The sequence below is a fragment of the Pteropus vampyrus genome, unplaced genomic scaffold (genome assembly GCF_000151845.1).
Source record: "Pteropus vampyrus isolate Shadow unplaced genomic scaffold, Pvam_2.0 Scaffold133, whole genome shotgun sequence".
NCBI classification, from domain to species: Eukaryota; Metazoa; Chordata; class Mammalia; order Chiroptera; family Pteropodidae; genus Pteropus; species Pteropus vampyrus.
Window position 1 is genome coordinate 3,291,184 of NW_011888914.1, and position 23,211 is coordinate 3,314,394.

General features: G+C 39.7%; 1 protein-coding gene and 1 pseudogene across 1 annotated transcript in view; one reads left to right on the forward strand and one right to left on the reverse strand.

Moving 5' to 3' along the window:
• The window catches only part of MDN1 (midasin AAA ATPase 1), a 140,584-nt gene that overhangs the window by 102,437 nt on the left and 14,936 nt on the right, over positions 1–23,211 (forward strand). The window contains exons 68-88 of the mRNA XM_011367395.2: positions 577–671; positions 975–1,096; positions 1,686–1,832; positions 2,669–2,778; positions 3,395–3,468; positions 3,958–4,156; positions 5,490–5,649; positions 7,480–7,626; positions 8,275–8,401; positions 9,432–9,537; positions 10,097–10,212; positions 11,102–11,587; positions 11,912–12,138; positions 13,205–13,360; positions 13,533–13,702; positions 14,549–14,710; positions 17,316–17,453; positions 19,884–20,025; positions 21,293–21,471; positions 22,024–22,176; positions 22,661–22,812. Coding sequence (XP_011365697.1) covers positions 577–671; positions 975–1,096; positions 1,686–1,832; positions 2,669–2,778; positions 3,395–3,468; positions 3,958–4,156; positions 5,490–5,649; positions 7,480–7,626; positions 8,275–8,401; positions 9,432–9,537; positions 10,097–10,212; positions 11,102–11,587; positions 11,912–12,138; positions 13,205–13,360; positions 13,533–13,702; positions 14,549–14,710; positions 17,316–17,453; positions 19,884–20,025; positions 21,293–21,471; positions 22,024–22,176; positions 22,661–22,812 — 3,368 coding nt within the window. The remainder of the gene's footprint in view (positions 1–576; positions 672–974; positions 1,097–1,685; positions 1,833–2,668; positions 2,779–3,394; positions 3,469–3,957; positions 4,157–5,489; positions 5,650–7,479; positions 7,627–8,274; positions 8,402–9,431; positions 9,538–10,096; positions 10,213–11,101; positions 11,588–11,911; positions 12,139–13,204; positions 13,361–13,532; positions 13,703–14,548; positions 14,711–17,315; positions 17,454–19,883; positions 20,026–21,292; positions 21,472–22,023; positions 22,177–22,660; positions 22,813–23,211) is intronic.
• Positions 18,174–18,292, reverse strand: LOC111744345 (annotated as a pseudogene).

Sequence of the window (23,211 nt, forward strand, 5' to 3'; positions counted from 1 at the left end):
ATAAAATTATAGTTTGGGTTAGAAAAGGATAAACCTCCGTAGTTTCTCTGGCATGGGATCAGATCATTGCAATTGAAGCCATTATCTCTGTGGGGCACATGAGGGACCTAGCTGCCTCACTCACCTGTTCTCAGGGTGGGACACAGCATCCATTGGTACTGAGGGCTCTCTGCCAAGACTTTAGGGGGGCCTTCAGACCAGCATAGTGCCTGCACATTGTTCCCCTCAGTCTTCTCACAGCCTCTCAAGTAGCCGGTGCTTCCCCGTTTATCATAGTAGGGCTCTGAACTTTGGAGGGGTTACTTGACTAACAATAGGAGTTCAGACTCAGGTCTGCAGATCCTATGCTTTGTCTGCCTCTAAACTTGGCTCTGCTGGAGTCCTGTCAGGTGACCAGAAAGAACTCGAAGCTGGGTATATAGGATGTAAACACATTACTGCTATTGGTAAATTAGCATAAAAGTTGTTTAAGGACCTAGTGGTCTTCATGCAAGAAAAATTCAGGATGTTCCTGAGGGAGGAGGAGATTAAGGGATTGAATAACGGCCATAGTAAATTTTATCTTTGTTTCTTTAGGATTGGGAGGAGAATGCAAGCCGAGCTCTGTCTCTGCGGAAGCACCTTGATGTTGTCAGTCAGATGATCATTCGTTGGCGTAAACTGGAGCTGAAGTAAGCAATACATTTGTCATTTCCCTTCCTGACCTTATGTTGCAGGGACATTCGTCTTTTGATAGTTTGTTTCTTCAGAGTTTATGTACTACAGCAGTTAGAGAATGTGCTTTTCAGTCATTAATCGCAGAGTTAAAAGTCGAGCATTAAAATGACCTTAGTAGAGACCAGATGACAGCACACCTTCCTGAGGCAGCAAACTGGGAGTCTTCTCCATCTCCATTTAGCTTCCGCTTCTGTGGTTTCATATATTTCAATTAGATTTTTTTAAATGCTTCCTTGGCCTCTTCTCTCGTATTTCAGCTGCTGGTGTATGAGTTTGGATAATACCATGAAGCGCCACACTGAGAAATCCACCAAGCACTGGTTCTCCATCTATCAGATGCTTGAGAAGCACATGCAGGAACAAACAGAAGAGCAGGAAGGTAACACCTATCAGTAAATTCCTTGCTTGTTTAGAGGTTACAAGCTAAACTTAGAGTGCTGCAAAGTGTGGGATTTACCTGTATCCATGTCCCCTCCTGCCACTGCTTTCACATAGGATGCGTCATTTGACTTCATGGTATCCCCAAGAGATCAGCCAAGAAAGCTGTGTAGTTCTTAATAACAAAAGTCAGGTTCAGGTGACTTGTCTATAGTCTAGAAGTTGGCCATAAGATTAGGTTTCCTTATTCTCTGTATCCATGAGACAAGTCAAAGAGAACATTGCTTTCTTGGTAGGTAGCAGTTAACATGCTTGCATTAAAAGTGTTTCATTTCGTACTTAGAGCAAGCACCTCATAATTCAGTTTCATAATTTGCTATGAGTGCATTTAACACACACCCTGAGTGCAGCTGATGTTTTTAAATCAGTTTAGAACTAAGCACTAAGTCCTTGCTTCAAAGCTTCCCTTTAATTGTGATCTCCACTGGACTGCCATCTCTCAGTGTATCCCATAGTATATTGCATGCAAGTTACGAATAGGAAGTGATGGTTGCAGGTCCATATATCTTACCCTCTTTGAATCTCTGAAGATGACAAACAGATGACTCTGATGTTGCTGGTCAGCACATTACAAGCATTTATTGAAGGATCCTCCATTGGAGAATTCCATGTACGACTTCAGATGTTACTGGTTTTCCATTGTCATGTCTTGCTGATGCCACAAGTCGAAGGAAAGGGTAAGGGGATATATACATGTATTTTTTCTTTATATATGTATTTTTTTCTTTACTTTTATACTGCACTGTTAAAATGGGTTAGACTTTGAATTCTCCACATGACACGGGTTATCTTGTTGCATACCAAGTTTTAAACTAGATACTTTTAGTCATCTTTTACTTTAGTGTGATTCATATTAGGTATAGAGAAAAATGTTCAAAGTGAAGTACAGACTGGTTATCAATGAAGAACTAACTAGTGAACTCTGGCAGAGGTAAGCTGCCAGATGCAGATCTCAGGAACTGGCATGTTGAGGCACCACATCTTTCTGTCTAGACAGTGTGTATGTCCTGTTAAGCTTCTACTTGATCCAGGCCATTATCAGGTCCTTTGATCTAGTGAGAATGCTGCCGCATATCAAGTAAACTCCTACTGTCAATTACTATCCCCAATTACAGGGATAAAACTGTCACTGAAATGAGTATAGATTGTATGTGAATGAGTAGTCAAGGCAAGTCTCTTGATATGTCATCTTTTAAAAACAGGCTCAGTGTCTGCTGACTTTACAATATGATTCGGAGAAAGGGTTTAAAATTGTGAGGTCAGCAGAATGTCTAAGTATGACATCTTTAAGAACAAATGTACAACAAAAAAATTGACTACAGGCTGAAAAAAAGTAGTGTTAACAGCCTGCATCTCTAGGAACTGCTAAATTCAGACAGACTCCCTAGTGAGCCTGTGGAATGCTGTGCTGTAATCTCATAGCCCTAACGTCTCTGAAATGTGAAACCCACAGGTGGTGTCAGTAGCACATGCAGCAAGTGTGGTGTTTTTGTTTCCTTTTCATTTCTTCCAGATTCACTTTGCAGTGTTCTATGGAATTTGTACCATTATTACAAACAATTCTTTGACCGGGTCCAGGACAAAATTGCAGAACTTCGTTCCCCGCTAGAAAAAGAACTTAAAGTAAGATGAACAATTGTCATGATCGCTCTTGGGAGAACAAAATCAGCAAATTCTTTTTATTTAGTTCTGTTCTTTTATCCATTTAACAATGAGGCAGGGAGCTCTGGGGAATGGAGAAGAGCATTGCAACTTCCAAGTAGGATGCCAAGATTTACATTTTGTGGCATTGGCTTCCTTGCTTAGCTGGCCAAATATGTGTGAGGTTTGTGGGGTGGCCCCTGTCAAAGGCTCCTCAAGAAGATTGCCGCAGATGTCTGCACTAACAGACATCTTCCCTGGTCTTGCCCAGGCTCATCTTCCACCTCAGCACCATCTATGTGCCATTGAGATGCCATAGGGAAGGAAGACCCTCTCTGAAACTTTCAGTGGTTGTGGAACCAACCCTGATATAAGCTGGAGTACATGTCAAGTGACCTGTTGATCGTAGTAGCACTCTTTTTTCATTTCTTTGAGACAAACATACGGTTCTTTTTTAGACTTGTTTAGTTGTTCACTGACACACAGTCCTGAGTTTGGGATGGAGTGGGCTCTGGTCTTTGGCAGACAGATGATCTAGAAAGAAATAGATTGACTCCAGGTTCATATATACATTCCTTGAGCTTTGTTTATCTTATAGGAATTTGTTAAGATATCCAAGTGGAATGATGTCAGCTTCTGGTCCATTAAACAGTCTGTGGAAAAGACACACAGGTAATTCATCTTTTAAAACTGGGAGTGACCAAAGCTCAGCATTTTTCAAATGGTAGGCAGCAAGACTACATTCTTAAAATGGCCTAACTTAATGCTACCGTGAACTTAACTATAAAACGCTAGATCGTTTCGGTGTGGCTTTTCAGCACCACCCCCTACTACCCAAAGCAGAGTCTACACAGACTTGATGTGCCTTGAGGTATAGCAGGCTGTGTACTATGAAAGGGTCTGCCACCTACTAGCTGTTTTACCTTGAGTAAAGTGATCCTACTATTCTCGACTTTAGTTTTTTCTACTTGAAAAGGGAGATGACAATACCTGCTATACTTTTTTTATTTTTTTTTAAATAAGATGATTATGAGTGTCCAAGGAGTCCATCGTATACATAAAGTACAGGTTTTTAAGTTAGGTGAGTACACATTATGATGCCATTTTTACATTTCCTCACTTTCATCAATTTTTTTTGCTCCCTATCTCTGTCGTTACCAGGACCCTCTTTAAATTCATGAAGAAATTTGAGGCTGTCCTGAGTGAACCCTGCCGGTCATCCTTGGTAGAAAGTGACAAGGAAGAACAGCCTGACTTATTGCTACAGTCAACAGAAGCAGCCACAAGTGAGATGTCCCCTATTCAGAGTCTGAACAAGGCACTGAGGGAGACCCTGTTAGCCCGGCCGGTGGCCTTGCAGGTACTAGCTTGTTGATTAGTGTTTGCTTATTCTTGGGCTAGTCAAATGGGATCTATGCTTTCTGTGTGAGGAATGTTCTTAGAACTGGGCAAGGAAGTGCCTTTGAACTTTTGCTCTTTGACCATATACAGCATTTTTTTGTCTGCCCGACCCTGCTGCCAATAAGACAAAAAGCATGGATCTTGGTGCTGAAAGTTTAATGTTAGCCTATGGGAAATAGGTGTTGTGCTCACCTGTGGACATATCTTTTTACCTATGACAAAAGATTTGAAGCATCAGTGTAAGCATATGCCATTGAAGCTGACTTTGGGTACTACCATGTGATGAAGCTGCTACAGAGGGAGTGAACATGTGCAGTGATATGTTAGTTTGTAGTGGTTGACCATGGTGTAAATACTGTCATCATGGCCTGTTTCAAGCATTAACAGTTAAAAACTGGCTTGCAAAATTCAAGAAAATTTAACAGTCATGGAGACTTTGGATGAGCAGGGCTGTTACAGGATGGGCGTTCCTGCTTTATATCCTTGGGTGTAGGGAGCTCTGGGAGTGGAAGTACACACCTCAAGAGAGTAATCACTTTTGCCTTATTGCTGTACTTCCCACCTTTGGTCTCTAGAGTTAGCAATGGAGTTCCTCGAGCTATATTTAACATTTTAATAGAACAGAAAGTGTAATGTAAATTGAGCATGTAGTCATGATTTGGCTCTACACATAAGATGGCTGCCAAGTTTATTTATATTTTTTGCTTGTATTTGTCAGCTCACTGTTTCTGTCATACTGATCAAAAATTTTAACTTGCTATTGATGACAGTAAAGGAATTTCAGGGGAAGAAAATGGACGAAAGCTTTCCCCTTCATCTACTAGCTGGGTTTTTGATATATGAACAGGAAGCAGAGGGTGGGGAGAGATGGTAGTAGAAGTAGGATTTGGTGGATCAGTTTATCTTTGCTGTGTGTCAGAGAAACAGTGCAGCAGGCACCTCAAAGGTGGCAGTTACATTATTTATTCTGCTACATTCCGAAACTAAAACTGGAGTCTCTTTGTGGATAGCACAGAAAGCATTGCTAGAGGTCGAGTGTGGGGGTCCTTAACTACTGTGATCTCATGTGGAGCAGCAATACAGTTTTCTAAATTTCCACGGTACATGTCTGTTTTAATTTTGGTGATGCTACATTTGTTCTTGTGAGACTTCAGAGATGGTGAGAAAAGAATGTATTATTTGATGAACTAGATATGTGTGGAGGGGTGCAGCATTTAAATCTAGCACCTGTGCAGGCGAGTTTTGTTACTGTTGCTCTTGGCAGGAAGACTGACCTATGCTCTGTCTTGTAGACCACAGTTCCGGAGCAGGGTCAGGGTGCTCCTTTCCCCTCCGAAGGGGAGCTTCTGTGTCGCCTGCCAAAGCTCCTGAAACGAATGAGGAAGATGTGCCTGACTCTCATGAAGGAAAGCCGCCTCCCTCACTTAGTAGAAGGCCTCGATCAATTCACCGGTGGGTGTCAGCATCCAGGGACAAGGGTGGGGTTTCTCACTCTTTTTCCCCAGTGGCCTGGGAGGGCTGGATATTTGTCACCTATGTCCTTTTTTGACATCTTGAATATTGTTGAGCAGTTAATAGAATAAGCAAGTAGACTAAAACCCAGTAAAGCCCAGACATAGGAGCCAACTGAGATTATATAACAGATAATTTTTATCTCGTCTTCCTCTCATGTAGTGCTATGTTATGCCATTTTCTACAACAAGCTTTTCTATATCAGCTCTTATTGGTTAGGATAAAGAGTAAAGGAGGATGGAGATGGATTTCCCAGGGTCCAAGCTGTCCTCACCTTCCAAAATGTTGTCTCTCTTGAGTTTAAAAAAAAAAAAGGAAGATTCATCTACAGTCCTCTTGCTTTCTTCATTTCAAAGAGGTGTAGCAGTTTCATCTCCCCAGCCATCCTTGCTCAGCGAGGTGGTGAGCCAAGATTTGCTCTGTAGTATAACAGCAACAGCTGGGAAGGGAATCCAGAGCTTGATAGTTTGAGCCCTTGGCAGCCTTTCACCATTTCCCCCACCTCTACCCACCCTCCTCCTTACCCCCAGTGTGTGCGGTGTCAGAGTAAAGCTGATCTTTTAATTAGGTCACAGTCTGATCTCAGGGAGCTCTCTGTTTTTAAAACTTGTTAGCCTAATAACCATTGCTCAAGATGACCTTTCTGCCTGATCCTGATGGTAAGGATGAATGGAATATAGGTCCCATGTGCATCTTCTGGAAAGGGCACCCACTCTCTATGATGTAAAGCATTCTCTCCTCTAACTCCTCTGTGTCAGAGTAATGCATATGGTGCACTTGCTGTGATCTGGAAGACAAGCCTGCTTGTATTAGTTTGGTAGGGCTGCCTTAACAAAGTATCACATATTGGGTGACTTAAACAACAGAAATTGTCTCGCACTTTTGGAAGCTAAAAGTCCAAGATCAAAGTGTCAGCAAGTTAGGCTTTTTCTGAATCCTCTGTCCTTGGCTTATGGATGGCTGTCTTCTCTCCGTCTTCACACAGTCTTCCCTCTCTGTGCATCTGTGTACTAATCTTTTCTTTTAAGGACACCAGTCCCATTATAGCTTCATTTTACCTTAACTACTTCTTTAAAGATTGTCACATTCTGAGGTCCTGGGGGTTGACTTCAACATGGATTTTGGGATACACAGCATATAGCGTTGCCTGTGGCAGGCTGGCAGCACCTTTGTGTTATAGGTACCTTTGGGCATTCTAGAAGGCAGCATGGTGCTAGAGAAAGAACTTGTGCTTTGGAGTTGATAAGGCCAGGGTTCAAGTCCTGTCTTCAAGTCTGCTTTTCAGCTGAATGGACTTTAGAAAGTGACAAACCTCTCTGAGCAGCTACAAGTAAGTGCTCTGGTGTTGTGCAGATAGATTGAAAGAATATGTACTTAGTACCAGGTACAGGGTAGGAGTTCAATATGTATCATATTTATAGGAAATTTACCTCAGATCATTTAAATTTCTAGTATAAATCAATGCATATAGTCGGTGCTCAATAAGTACTTTTTTGCATGATTATAAAACTTCTAAATAAAAAAAGAATAACCATGTTTACTTGTTTGTTTTTAAGGAATATGAAATCTCATGTGTTTTTATTTTTCTATTTCTATGCATCTTAATCACTGAAATCAAGAATTTACTGAATGCTAGGGACAATGCTAGTTATTCAGAATATAAAAATGGATGACACCTGGTCCTCATTTCCCAAAATGTTCTTGTTCTTAGGTAATTTTAACACAATAAGCCCTTGGTATTTATGTATCTTCTTCTTGTTTTCCCCTCAGGAGAAGTAATTACCTCTGTGAGTGAGCTACAGAGTTTAAAGGTGGAGCCCTCTGCAGAGAAAGAGAAGCAACGGTCAGAAGCCAAGCATATTCTCATGCAGAAACAGCGAGCATTAGCAGACCTCTTTAAACACCTTGCAAAAACTGGTAAGGTTCTCACTGGAAACCTGATGAGGTATGATCACTGTCTTTTAGGGAGAAAAACAACATGGGTGATTTGGAAGAAATTTCTAGAGACAATTGAGACAGTGGAAAAAAGTGTTTTGTTTGTTTTATGCCTGCAGCACCCGGTCTTCCTAGGCGGTCTCCCATCTAAGTACTAACCAGGTCTGACCCTGCTTAGCTTCCGAAATCAGATAGGATTGGGCTTGTTCAGAGTGGCAAGCAAGGTTTTGAAATGCCATTCTAAGAGTTCCAGTCACACAAGCAAAATCCTATGATGAAGCATTACGATTCCCAGATATTTTCAGTTTTATAGTAAAGTTTCTCAGAAATCATGTTTTTTATTTTTATCACCATATGTTGTGCAGCACCTACCCTTCCAGGATAGCTTAGAGTATAGTGCTTCTCAAACTTTGATACATGTATGAATCACTTGAAGAATCTTGTTAAAATGCAGAAGTAGATTCTGTTTCAGTGGGTGTGGAGAAGAGCCTGAGCATCTGCTTTCTAACAAGCTCTGGGTGATGCTGTTCCAAGGACTTGGCTTTAAGTATCTGTGTTGCAGAGTGGGGTGGCAGGGCATATTTGTTCTCCTAAGTTTCTTTACTTAAACACATGCAATTTATTTCCTAGGTTTGTCATATCGCAAAGGTCTTGCCTGGGCCCGTTCAAAGAACCCTCAAGAGATGCTTCATCTTCGCCCATTAGATCTCCGGAGCGCATTGTCTATAGTCAGCAGCACTCAGGAGGCTGATTCTAGGTTTGTTTTTTTAATTATAAATGGAACCAGTCATTTAAACCTCCATGTCCTCATTTGCCAAAATGAGGATAGCAGTACCTCTCTCCTAGCATTGCTGTAAAGATAATATTTAGAAAGTTCCTGCCTCAGGATCTGGCATGTAGTGAGCATTTAGTATTGATTTTCTTCTTTCTTTTTCCTTTCTCTTTTTTCCTTGTATTCACCTCTCCCCCTCCTTTTTTTTTTTTTTTTTTTGGTTCTTTGATTATCCTGAGGTCTCCTCACTTGATTTGAATGTGTAAGTGAAAATCTGCGAGAAGATAGTTACATTTTTAGCCGTTTAAACCTTCTGTAAGTTCTAATCTCGAATTCGAGAGTTTGTAGACTTTAAGACAGCTACCTCTGTGTTACCTACAGCAGAGGCTGTTACAAATGGTAATTTGCATGAACAGGGTAAGGCATGCATTTGTGTTTTGTTCAATAGCCTTCTCAGTACTTTAAGTTTTGAATTCACAACATTGTAAAAAGTAGAAATTTTACATAAACATTTAGATTTTCAGTTTCTCAAGAAAATTTGGCCAGGTGGGCTTCCTTTCTCATATAGTCAAAAGGTGACTAAAGGTCTCTCCCTTTGACATGCTCTCCAGTTTGCTGTGACCCGTAACAATCTCTGTTCTCTGACATTGAGGTCATCTATCATTGCCATGTGTGATTTTGTGCTTGGCTGTCCTTAATCATTTATGTTTTCTGCTTGGTCCCTATAGGCATCAGAATTCATGACCCTTAGCCTCTGCTGCCAAGGTAGTTATAAAGTTCTCATTAAGGAAACCACATTGTCATCATGATTTATTTCCCTACTGTACTTCCATTGCTAAGTATATAATACATTCTTTGCATAAAGGACCGATGAGTGCCTGAGTGAATGAGTCCTCACAGAAATGAATTTATTCAGACTCTTAGCTTTTTGGTTGTACCTAGCTCTGCGTCTTTAAGATTTGGGATAGGAGATCATGGTTTTAATTAAGTAAATCATGTTTGATTTCTTTTTCAGGCTGCTTACAGAAATCTCATCTTCATGGGATGGGTGCCAGAAGTATTTTTACCGCTGTCTTGCACGGCATGCCAGACTCAGTGCAGCCTTAGCAGCTCCTGCCAAGGTAGAACCATAGAACCTCAGAATTACAGGGATCCAGAGAAAGTTCTGTTTCTGTTTATCCCAGGGCAACGTTTTCAGACCTTGTCAAGTAATAACAGCCCATTACTGGAAGTGACTGAGCTTTTTGTAGAACATCATTAAACCTACAAGACAAATCAGTGTCATTTTATGCTTAATCAGAGAGCATCTTATAATAAATCGTTACTCATATTTGCCAGCAGGGCCAAGTACATAAGAAAAATTATGTATTCTCATACTGAGATTACCATCTTCAGATCTTTTTCCCCTTGTGAATTGAGAAAAACTGCTGATACCAAATTTTGGTGTTAAACCTAGTTCGTGTTCATGGAATATCAATGATCTGTAGAAACATCTTTTGAGAAACACTGCTCAAAAAAGATCAATGTGGCGCCTCTAGAGTGTAGCACATCTGAATCTTACCTAAGGCAGGGACCCTTCCCCGGAGAGTATTGTATGAAATAGCTTTCTAGTGGCACCAGTGTGGGTGGTGGTGTTTGCCAGCAATACCTTCAGCATGCTTTCCTTCTTCCCACCACCAGGAGATGGGCATGGGCAACATTGAGCGGTGCAAAGGATTCTCAGCACATTTGATGAAGACACTTATCCGACAGCGGCGCTCCCTGACCACACTGACTGAGCAGTGGATCCTCCTCAGGTACCAGCTAACTAGTTGGGTTTGTGGCATGAGTTAAGAAGGATTATGTGGGTTAGCTCAGAGTTGCTGCATGTGCTGCTGTCAATTGTGATATTAAATTTGAGGCCCAAAGAGGCACCTGGGGTTCCTGTTGGCTTTTGGTGATATGTCTGTGCTCCCTGGTTCTGGCAATACCTCTTAGAAGAATGGGGCCTAGGGATGAGTTCAGGGCTGAGTCAGATAGTACATATTGCCATTGTGGAACCATACCTGGATCTGGAGTGATGGCATATGTGGTTGACAGTCCATGTGGGCTGACAGGGTTGCGTTCATGGTTTTGAGGTGTCCTAGTCTCTGGGCACAGATCAGATTTGAGTCTGCTTCAGTTTGTTACATTTTTTAGACCACCAAGTTGTAATTTGCTGAGCCATACATGAACACTCCTCAACGAGAATAGGTATTTAAAAGATGAAGGAAGATAGTTAGGAAGCCTATTATCATCTGTTGAGTGTTAAGAGGTAGTATTTCCAGACTAATCATTTTAACTTTGTTTTCTGCTCCATTCATAAAGGTTTATCTAGCAAAGTATACCACATTTACTAGATTTTTAAAAAAATAATGGTTAAAGTCAGTGCATTGGTGTGACTATGTTGAATATGAGACATCTGTAAAGGAAGCGGGGCAGGTGATAAGCAGTGAGTTTTGATACTTCTCCTGAAAGACTGAAGGGTGTGTTTAAGTACTTTGGGAGACATTTTGATAAACTTCTTACTTATTTAGGGACTTCTCTCTTGTCGATTATGTGAAAATACCCATACTTGGTTCAGAAATGAATGAATTTACTATTAAAAACAACATAGTGACACAGTTTAAGGTGCCATGTGTTTTCCCCGTGGCCTTCTCTACACAGGAACCTCCTCAGCTGTGTGCAGGAGATTCACAGCAGGCTGACAGAGCCACTGCTCTACCCTGTGGCCTTCCCACCTCAAGATGGTGTGCAGCAGTGGACGGAGAGGCTGCAGCACCTGGCCATGCAGAGCCAGATTCTGCTTGAGCAGCTCTCCTGGCTCCTCCAGTGCTGCCCCAGTGCAGGGTCAGCTGCAGGCCAAGGTGAAACCCAGGCACAAGGTCAGCCTTCTGTCCCCTACCCAAAAGGACCAGAGCTCACTAAGGGACAGCTTTCCAGAGCAGTGCCAGACCTTATCCCATCAGACCTGAACTACCCATCCCCAGTACCTGGAAATCAGCTGCCTTCTGGTTGCCGGATGCGAAAACAGGATCAGCTTTGGCAACAGTCAACTTCAAGATTAACAGAAATGCTGAAAACCATTAAGACAGTGAAATCTGATGTCGACAGGATTAGGCAGCAGTCTTGTGAGACCCTCTTTCATTCTTGGTGAGTGTGCCTGTGCCTTCACTCTTCCTCTGTGTGCTTGAGTACTTGTTCAGAGTTTAGCAGCTGGGTAAAATTATGAAAGGGCTTATGCTTCAGTCCTCTCTTTTTGTTTTCCAGTGGACCTGCATAGTGCTTTGTGGCATATATCTAGCTATAAATCTTCAGATATAGCGAGTTTTGCCCTCTTTACATTTTGGTGGTTGGAGGGAGGGGGGCGGGTGGATGTGTGTGTGTGTGTGTGTGTGTGTGTGTGTGTGTGTGAGTGAGAGTGAGTGTGAGTGCTAGCCCCTTCCTTTCAACATTGTGGCATTTCTATTGTTGCAGGAAAGATTTTGAAGTTTGCTCTTCTGGGCTGAGTTGCCTATCCCAGGTGTCAGCTCATTTACAAGGCCTAGAGTCCTTGTTCATTCTTCCAGGGATGGAGGTTGAGCAAACAGATCAACAAATGGCATTAGTTGAGAGCCTGGAATATGTCAGAGGAGAAATCAATAAAGCCACAGATGACTTTACTACATGGAAAACACATCTACTCATTTCAGACAGACAAGGAGGTAAGAACTCATGCTCATTAAGGGAGTACAAGCCCAGCATAGGACTGATGACTTGTAGATGAAGTCTAGATTATCCTAGACACATCATGTTTTGTTCTAGACATACTTATCCAGGGTTCTAAGACAGGAACCCACAGCTCTTAACTTTATTGCCTCATTTCTTTGAGTCCCTTGCCTTTAGATTGTCATCATGTCACTTGCTTTGTATAACCTGTGTGGGGAAACACCACAGGTTCCCATGGCTGTTCTAGACAGTTCCTCCTTAGACTGGAAAGCTGAGGGTGATATCTGAACTAAGATGGTGTTTATACACAACATCTTAACCCATTCCCATTTGTCCTGAGAATACTCACTGGCAGCGCTTGCAGCCATAGCATTTACCCTAAGATAACCCACAGATAACAGTCCTAACCTTACCACAAAGTTTGCCACAATTTGTCTTGCTTTTATTATTATTTTCTCATTGCTCTAGTATATCAATAGCCTTTGGAAACAAACAACATCATTTTATTTATAGCATTCTGTTTTTAGTAGTGGTATTTCCATTTAAAATATATAGTTGAAAATGTCAAATCCTAGAAAATGTAGCATTCCTACGCATGATGTTATCATTCTCGAACAGTTTGTTAGCTGAAGATTCATTTGATGACTTCTATTTAGAAATAACTCCAAGAACAGTTTTTATGTTTTATTTTCACATTGAAAATTGGTTAGCTTTGCTTCAGCCTCAAAGAGCGTGTTTATGGAAAATTAACGCTGGCAGCGAGTTGCACTGTTTTTCTAAAAAGGAAATGAGTTAACTATTATTTGCATATTTTTAGTATTCTTATAGCAAAATTGTTTTAATACAAGATGATAAACTTGTAGGTTTAGCTAAGCAAGGACTATGTCTTATTCATCTTTTTATCCAGCACATTTTGGCACATGGCTCACCCACAGTAGGTGTGGTGCCTACAGGTGACTATTTGTTAAGATAACAAATGAAGGTTGCTTAATGATTTCCAAAGGCACTGAAGCAAGTGGTGGGTGTGTTTATTTGTTTGTTTTGTACCATGTTACTTACTAGGAAACCAAATATTGGATGAAGGATTCGGGGAAGATTTTGCAGAGCAAATGGAAACTGCCATCCGGGCCATCCTTTATGCCATTCAGAACTTAGCAGAAAGAAACAATAAAAAGACAGAGGAGAACACTGACCAGACAAGCCCACAAGAAGAGGATGGTATGTCTGAAATCAGGCAAAAATTAGTTTCATACTTGATTTAATTTTTTTATTGATGATTTATTTTTGTGCCTAAATATTTAAGGACAGATGTTAGAAATGATAACTGGATGAATAGAGATGAAAAGAGTTTATTTTCTGTTATTCATCATTTTCTTTTTGTGAATGGAAGAGGCAGCAGGCCTTGAGAGACTGCAATCAGGACATCTAATAAAACTCTTAGAGGAAGACTTCTGGGCTGACGTGAGCACTTTGCATGTGCAGAAAATAATTTCTGCTGTCTCGGAGCTGTTGGAGAGGCTGAAATCGTATGGTGAGGATGGTACAGCTGCAAAGCACACGGTAACCAGTGGTTCTTACAAACTTCTTGCCATAGGGGTTGATGGGCTGAACAGAGGCAGAGTGGGTTGCACCTCGCTCCATGTGGGTGGTCCCAAAGCAGGGCTGTATAGCAAAATTAGTTAAGAATTTGATCTCTTTATATATGTACATGTCATTGACAAATTTTGAAAAGCTTAGGGCTTGCTAGCTAAGGATTGCAATTGTAAGATGCATAGGCACAAAAAATGCTAGTGATCCAGAAAATCCATTGTTTTGAGATTCTTTCATATCCTAACCACATACTCCTGGGTATTTAATGTCAATGGGGATGTTGCTGCCAGTAACTAAGGCTTAATGGCCGTACTCTGCAAACACCATTCCTTTCACACAGCCAGCATAGGAAGAAGTTGTGTCCATAATAAGTCCTAAGAAGCAGCTTATTTTGTAGGACATTGTATGTTATTCTGTAGCATTGCCTCCAGTGCCAACTTTGACTCCCCAAAGAATTTGTTTATAAACATTTTATTTAAAAAAAAAAAAAAGAGAGAATCTTATTAACTAAATAAGACTTAAATTACTGAGAATTTAAAGTTATTTTTTGAGGGTTTATGTGAATAAGAAAGAAATCTGAGAGAGAGAGAGAGAGAGAGAGAGAGAGAGAGTGTGTGTGTGTGTATGTGCTTGTGTGTTAAAATATACATAAAACTTACCAGTAGTTTTAAGTGACATTTAGTACATTCACAGTATTGTACAACCGTCATTGCTGTCTAGTTCCAGAACGTTTTCATCACCATTTTTATCACCCCAGAGGAAACCTGGTACCCATTAAACAATGTGAGCAGGCCTTCTGATCTGCTTTGCCCCCAGCTCTTCAGTCAGTCCTGCTGTTTGTTGGTGCGCCTCGTGCCCATGCTCTCCAGGTACTCGGACCTCGTCCTCTTTTTCCTGACCATGTCTTTGGCAACTCACCGTTGCACTGCGAAGCTGCTCTCTGTGCTTACCCAGGTCTTCACGGAGATTGCCCAGAAGGTAAGGATTGTTCACATGGAGCACCATGGATTCATTCTGTATTCATTAGTATTTGGTTCAACGAGCTTTTATTTTGGACCTTCACAAATAGCAGGAGGTGATTTGCTTTCCCTGTTGATTTTTTAGGGTTTTCGTCTGTCATCTTTTTATGAGGCTTATTTCCACTAAAGTCTTAGAACCTGCAGGTATCCAACCGATGAGCTTCCTAGACCCCAGAGGCTATCCAAAGGCTGCTGCTTTCTCTTCACACCCTTCTCTCCCTGTCCCCAAATTTAATATCACAATTGACTTATACTTCAGAGATAGATGAATCTTTAAGGCAACCAAGTTTTCTTTAAATCATTTATATATAATTATGATGAAATGGTAATGGGACTCTTAGTGTTAGGTGGAGCATTTTTCTTTAATAGTGAAGTTATTCATTCATTCAGCCCATGTACCTAGTGCTGTGCAAAGCACTGAAGTTATAAAGATTGTGGCTTAATGGCCATACTCTGCAAACACCATTCCTTTCACATAGCCAGCACAGGAAGAAGTCGTGTCCATAATAAGTCCTAAGTAGCAACTTATTTTGTAGGAAACTCAGCAGTAGTTGACAGTCAAATCTGACAGACCCAGCATGGTGTGGTAAGTCCAATCATAGGGGTACACAGTTCTCGGACTCTTGAGTTAGTCATATAACCTCTCCAAGCCTCAGTTTCCTCATTTCTAAAAAGAGATCTGCCTACACTCAGCATTTTTGTGAGAACATCCTTCAGTTGGATCGTTTTTTGTTTTGTGTTGTTTCCTTCCTTAGCATTCCAAAATTTTCTTCAAATCTAAGTACAATACAGATGAGATTCATTTGAGGAAGATAGGAATTTGCAAACTAAAGGTGAGGTCTAGGCTTCTTATGAACAGTCAAGAGTTCATAGTTCTGAGTATCTGGAATACTGGAAAGAGTTTAAAAGTGGGAGGCAAGTCCATGCCTTGTATCTAGAGAATAAACGTGTATATTTGTTGAATAATAAATAAATGAATGCATCTCAGATTTGCTCCCTCTGCCTCATGGGCACTGAGCCAGTCTTCCATCCTATCACTTCTTGGTGGAAACACTATATGCAAAAGACATTTGGCAGGATAGTGTATGGTAAGGGTATCCTGAGATTTGAGTCAGCTGTTTTTGTCCACTTGTACCATTGCTGTGGTCTGACAGGTTCTAGAATGATTTTTGCCTGTCTGACTTGTGCGTGCTTTTGGATGAAGTAGAGGTTGAAAGTGGTTCTGATGTAAACAAAGTATTGAGAGCACAGTGGCTGCCCAGCCGTAGCTACTGTAGTGATATGCTCTGTAGGACACTTGATCTCCTTCCCATGTGGTGTTATTCTGCCTACATCTAAACATTTTTTTTTTTTTTAACAATGTAGCTCTGTGGTTCAGTTAGATAAGTTAACCAAAATATATTTTTCAATCAACTTCCTAAGACTATATGTTCTTAAAGTGCGTACTTTTTTAAGTGTCCAAGTTGTAGTCATATCCTTTCTGAATAGTGTTGAGGGAACTTGAAAGTAGGTTAGACATGGTGTCAAGATAATAGATCTAGGTCGTAATTACAGCACTTAAGCCACAGAAAGCTATTTCTTTGTAAATAAGTCACAATCAGTGTTTGCTGGTTTGGGATCTTAATTCCTTGTCAACTTATTTTTAACTTATTTTTAGTACATTTCATCCTCAGATTGACAGATATCTTGATAGCTTGTATTTTCTCTGATAAATTAAAATTTATAATTGAGAGTCATCATTTTCTTCTACTTTTTAAATTCATTTTTTCCCCACACACTAGTAGTTGATTTTGCCTTTCAGCTATTTTCCAACATGAAATACAGTTTTGTTACCACTTACCAAACATTAGTATGTCTGACCTTGTTCTCCACTCCACATCCCATGCTGTGCTAGGTGCCAGGGTGTCAGGTGTCTTGGCAGCAGACAGCTGAGGTCATATGTGTCATGTTACCCAAGAGTGACAGGTTTAATTCAAGAGTTGTGGAGAAGGCATATTTTTTATACATATTGAAATTAACATTTTATCTGAAGAGCATCACACAAAATTTTCTTCAATTTTTAGAGTAAAAATGATTCTCCCACTTGTAGTATCTGCTTCAAGTTGCCATATTGCCAAGGTTACATGTCTTTTCGCTCTCCTCTCTCTTCTTTCAGGCTTACTAGTTTGAGAAGTAAATAAGAAATAAAAAAGGACAAAACCCCTTTGGGATTTAGATACTTAGAAGTTCTACTCCCTTAAATGACTTGTTCCTAAATACTATCCCTAGTATACTTCACTCAAATCTTTATCTTGGCAGAATGACAAATTACCACACACCAGAGGCCTCTACAAAGTCAAAGCCTCATATGTTAAATCTGATGCCAAGCTTTGGAACTGCATAATAACTATTATTACTAAGGAAGAAAAGAATGTCAGAGGTCTACTACTATACTTCTATCAGATTTAAAGTACTAAGCTAGGAAAAGAATTAAGCATTTGTTTAATTTTTTTTTTCTGTAGCAGGACTGGAAATTCCCCTTTTTATTGCTTTTGTGCTTGACTCTTCACTCATTTATTTTCAAGGGATTTTGTCTGCCCAAAGAATTTATGGAAGATTCAGTAGGAGAGGGAGCAACTGAGTTCCACGACTATGAGGGAGGTGGGATTGGAGAAGGTGAAGGCATGAAGGATGTGAGTGACCAGATAGAAAACGAAGAACAGGTATGTTTCACATGCCTGAAATATGCATACAGTTCGCCTCCCTTTCTCCTTTCTTTTTAGTATTTAAATTAAATGTCAATGATTTTCAGACTGTGATCTGTGGAGCCCTAAGAATACTGGAGCTTGGGGAGTTGTATGTAAATAAAAAACTTACAGACCTCTGAAAGGAACTTTGCAACTCAGTCATTGTTTATGGCTATAATTTGAGCAGGAATTGACTTTAAAATTTTTAATTTTGAATGGGGAGATTTTTGCTGATAATTTTCTAGAGTGTATTTTTGGTAGTGATTGATTTAAGGATAAAAAGTTTGACTAATTTCAGTGATAATTGCATTAAATAATAATGCCAGTGTTTGTTATTACTAGGTTTTATTGTGTGTCTTTAAGACATGTTGAAAATTTTAATTTATATATTTTTTAATTTTATTACTTTCAATATACAGTACATTGGTTAGACATTTATATAGTTTATAAAACAATCCCCCTAATTGCTCTTTCTCTCTTCTGGCTCTCCACCTAACCATTACATTAATGCTAACTGCATTCCCTATGCCGGCTCTCCATCCCCGTGACTATCAACTACTAATTTGTGCTTCTTTATATATTCTTTTTAAATTAAATTTAATTAATTAATTGATTTTTAGGCGAGGCAACTCTTGGTTGACCTCACAGATTGCAAGGACCTTGTCATCTTACAATCCGTTATGTTTTTATTTTTTACACCTACAGCACCTGGTCTTCCTAGGTGGTTTCCCATTCAAGTACTAACTAAACCCGACCCTGCTTAGCTTCTGAGATCAGATGGGATCGGGCTTGTTCAGGGTGGCATGGCCGTAGACTATATATTCTTTTCTGATTAGAGTCAAGAATGCCTTTGAAATATTCAGATGCTTTGGTCTAAGATTATTGTGTTTTTTTTTAAAACAGCAGTCCCCAACCTTTTTGGCACCAGGGACTGGTGCTCCTATGAGAATCTAATGCCTAATGATTTAAGGTGCTGGTGAGGTGGTGATGCCAGCACTGGGGAGCAGCTGCAAATCAGATGAAGCTTTGCTCACTCACCCGCTTGCCCACTGCTCACCTCCTGCTGTGTGGCCCAGTGCCTAACAGGCCATGGACCAGTACCAGTCCATCACCTGGGGACTCCTGTTTTAAAATACCTATCATTTTGGAGTGATTTTTTTTTTTTTATACATACTACTGTTAGTCATTTATATTAATCCCCTGTGACTTGAAGAAATAAGAGGTAATATAATTATATTGTTAGTTTAAAGCAGACCATAAATTTCTATATGATATTGCTATTAAAAATAAAGGCGCAAACTGAACCTCCTTTCTCTCTGAAGGGAAAACTGGAAAGAAATAAAAAACCAAAAAGTAATGCTAGTGTTTCTGTGGTGGGGCTCTGTCCTGGATATATATGTGTTACTTTGGCTTTTCTGTAGTTTTCAAATTTACCTTAGTCAGCACACAGTACTTCTCTAATGGAAAGAAAATCAAAGTTAAAAGAAATCGAATAGAAAAAGTACAACCCAATGCAAAAACATTAAGAGAGATAAAAAGCTATCAGAATGATTTGGAAGTATTAAATTATGTATATTTATAGAAACGCTAATGAGTCAAATATGCAGAGCAATACTATAAATAAACAGAATGAGATAGATTTATATGTGTCAACATGGAAAATATCCAAGAGACTTTTTTTTAAGTTAAAGAAAAACAAATTGCAAAACAGTTTGTAAACCATGTTTCTGTTTTTGTTTAAAATGATGGGAGGCAGGTGTTGATACATACCACTTATATCACTTTTCATGGTGTATTCATGGATAAAAAGATGCACCAGAATGGTGGTAATTTCTTTGGGAATTTTGCAAGATGGCAGTGCCATGGGAAACTTACTCTTTCTGTTGTGCTTAGAATTCTGTTAATAACATTTTATTATTTTACGTATATTAAAAAAGGACTTAAAATTTAGCTATAATGAAAGATAACAATCATGCGTCTTTTGCCCCAAATATCACATAGAGTATGTAAAAATATATAGTTTAAGGAAAAGGGAACAAAATTACATTCATAGTGGGTTACTATCTATGAGAGATCAAAGTGACAAACAACGATAAGGACAGTATAGTAAGATTGATGAATTTTTTTTTTATCCTACAGACTATGTATTCTTTTTAAATACGGATTTTTTCACAATTCACGTGAAGAAAACCTCAGCAAAATTCTACATTCTCTAATCACAAATGCCTTAAAACTGGAAATGAACTATAGAAATGTTAAAGCAAACCTAAAATCATTGCGTGTGGTTATCTCTGTTGTTTTTCTTTTTTCTCTTCCCAGAGATAACTATACCATTAATCTTGGCATTTATATTCTTTTTAGAGCTGAAAAAAACATTAATTAAGTTACATTTGTTTTTTGGTTTAGGCAGAAGATACATTTCATAAAGGTCAAGAAAAAGATAAAGAGGATCCAGACTCAAAATCAGACATTAAGGGCGAGGATAATGCCATTGAGATGTCAGAAGACTTTGATGGGAAAATGCATGATGGGGAACTTGAAGAACAAGGTTTGAGATTTTCTGTCACTGCATTTTTATTTTTGAAAAATAAGTATTTTATTCAGGAAATTACATGTTCTCAATAAGCGGTCTATTGTCCTATTATAATATTTTAGAACAAGTTAGTTACTCTGCATAATTGCAAATGAAAACATCAGCGTTATGCATGTGCAATTACCATCTCCACTGAGGTAGAAGTCTATAGTCAGTAAACTGAGACGTTGACTGACACTGACATTGTTCTGGCTGCCTCACATTGCTATATGCAGTGAGTGTGTAGTGCCCTTCAGGGAAGTCCAAAAGAACAAGGAGATGATCCCTAACCGAGCTTGGCTCTCAGTTCAAAAGTTAATTGTTCAGGGTAGTTTTTAAAAAATAACTGCTTTTTTTCCTAGTTACAAAAATAGTAGATAGTTGTTGTAGAAAATTTGAAACAAAAATGCTGGAATGAAATAGATACCCGTTAGGCCTATCACCCAAATCACATAATAAATTTTGGTTTATTTCTTTCATGTATTGCATATGTATACTCACAGACCATAAACAGTTCTATAGTCTGCTTTTTTCCTTTAACATATTATGAACATTACCTTGTCATTAAAAATTGAGAATATGATTTTTTACAACACATCATCTGTCATATTTTTATACTATAATTCAGCTTTTGCCCTAAATTTCTCTCCAAGCTTAATTTGAGATACAATGTCTTATTCTAAGAGAAGATCTTGCAGAAATGAAAGCTGATCCCAGAGTAGAAGTGTGTCCACCTGCCTAAGCAGCATAAGGACATAACCTTTGGCATAGGAGACCCTGAGCAAAGACAGTGGCAAGGAAATGCTGCTTAATTGAGCTATACACATGATTTTAGATACTGGATAAAATTATAGAGGTATAGTATGTTGGAAATGGGGGCGGAACTTTGGAAATCATGTTGTCCAACTCTATCATTTTACAGATAAGAAATAAAAAATCAGCGTTGTTGCTCCGTTTCATGATGAATATTCCCTCAGCACCATAACTAGACATCCTGACACCATTATAACAGTCCGTTAACATAACACACTGCAGACTTTCTTGTTCGTTGAAACAGTTTGCAAAACACAGTAGGACTACTTCAGCAGATCTAAAGGCATCTGCCAGTAGAGTGTTCTGTACAAGTAGGCAGCAAGTTCCAGGTTGGGCTCTTGCCACATAGTTGGTCCATGTCTCTCCTACACACACAGGATGAGGTCAGTTTGTGGATCTGCCTAACTGGGCTCTATGCTTTCCCTTTCAGAAGAGGATGATGAAAAATCAGATAGTGAGAGTGGAGACTTGGATAAACAGATGGGTGATCTGAATGGTGAGGAAGCTGACAAACTAGATGAGAGGCTTTGGGGTGATGACGATGAGGAGGAAGAGGAGGAGGAAGAAGAAGACACTAAAACTGAAGAAACAGGACCAGGAATGGATGAGGTAATTAAAAAATTCCCCTATCCCATAGTCCGCAGGTTGAGAGGAGACAGTCTTCCTACCAGCTGCTGTCATTTACTGCTCTTTTGTCTTTGTTTTTCTTCTTTTTCTTCCATGTCTGTCTTCTTTTTTTTTTTCTCCTCTATACTTTACTGATTGATTCAGAGCTAAGAGAGTAGTTTGACCTAAGCCATCCCATGTGTTATGGAGGAGAGACATTAAGAAGACTCAGCGCAGACTCTCTGATTCTCCTGTTGGCCACTGAACTTCTCCAGTTCCCTCCTTAGCACTCCCAGGCTGGTTGTGACACTGCAACAGCACAGCGTGACCACTCCACTTCAAACACCTCCTATTACTGTGCTATCTGATCAGACCCAGACTATTCTCTCCAGATCATGGGTGATGACCTGTCAGCTGGATATTTCCATGGGATAGTAGGCCCAGCAGGCAGAATTATACGTGTCTAAGAACTATATTAGGTAGAGTCAACCTGTGCGAAAGCAGTTTCTTAGATTGAGAGTGATGATTTCATGTTTTTCTGCCTGTGACATATAGGAAGATTGTGGACTTGTTGCTAAAGATGACAACCTGAATTCTGGGAAATCAAACAGAGATAAAAACCAGCAAGATAAAAGAGAAGAAAAGGAAGAAGCAGAAGCTGATGATGATGGACAAGGCCAAGACAAAATTAATGAACAAATAGATGAGGTAATGAGGATTCAGAACTGATTCGCTCTCCCAATTCAAGGCCAGGGCCACCGCACTACATGGCTCTCAGGGCATCTCAAAAGCAGTGTTTTCCTGTTCATCGATTGTTTTCCCTTTGTCTTATAAAAGAGTATATAACAGAGCCTCCGATCAGGACATAAAACATCTTAATTATTGGTTACTTAGGCTCATGCTGTAGTTTGGAAGCTAAAACCTGAATCCTTTTCTGTTTCTTCTCATAAACTTCAGTTTCTTCTTTGAGATCAAGTAACATAGAACCTCTTATCAGTGGAGAAGCCACACAAGAAGTGAAGTTTGAAATACCAACATAAAAATTCTAAAAATGTTAGTAAAATTCTAATGTTAATTTTAGAGCAGAGAAGCTGTATTCTTTCAGCATAACTACTTTGAGCTAATTATATGTGAATGCTACTTTTTAAAAAATTTTAGTTATTATTTATTCTGTTCTCTCTATTGTTCAAAGAGGGAATATGATGAGAATGAGGTGGACCCTTACCATGGCAATCAGGAAACGCTGCCAGAACCTGAGGCCCTGGACCTTCCTGATGATTTGAACCTAGACAGTGAAGACAAGAATGGTGGTGAGGACACAGACCATGAAGAAGGAGAAGGTGTGTCATTTGAAACCTGAAGAGTCCAGTTGGAACTCATTGAAAATTAGTAACCAATTTCTCTTCATGCCAGTGTCATGGCCAGGTCATTTATAAATCATGTTGAGTCAGCTCAATTCCAGTTTGTGAAAATTGTTTGCTTTTTCTTCATAGTGTTTCTCATCTGAGTTGACATAAAGCTTGTAAACCAGCAGGTCTCTCACTACTGTCATTTGTAGTTCTGCGTTTAATTCTGCTGGGGAGTGCTTCATCGCACATAGCTCCATCTCCCCACAGCCATCACTATGTGCCCCATCTCATGGGTTGAGGTAAACACTGTGCAGTCTGGGTATACCCAGGCTTCTCACAGAGCCCAGTTACAGCTTTTTTAGGGGAATGATTACTTCAGTTATTGATTGTTATG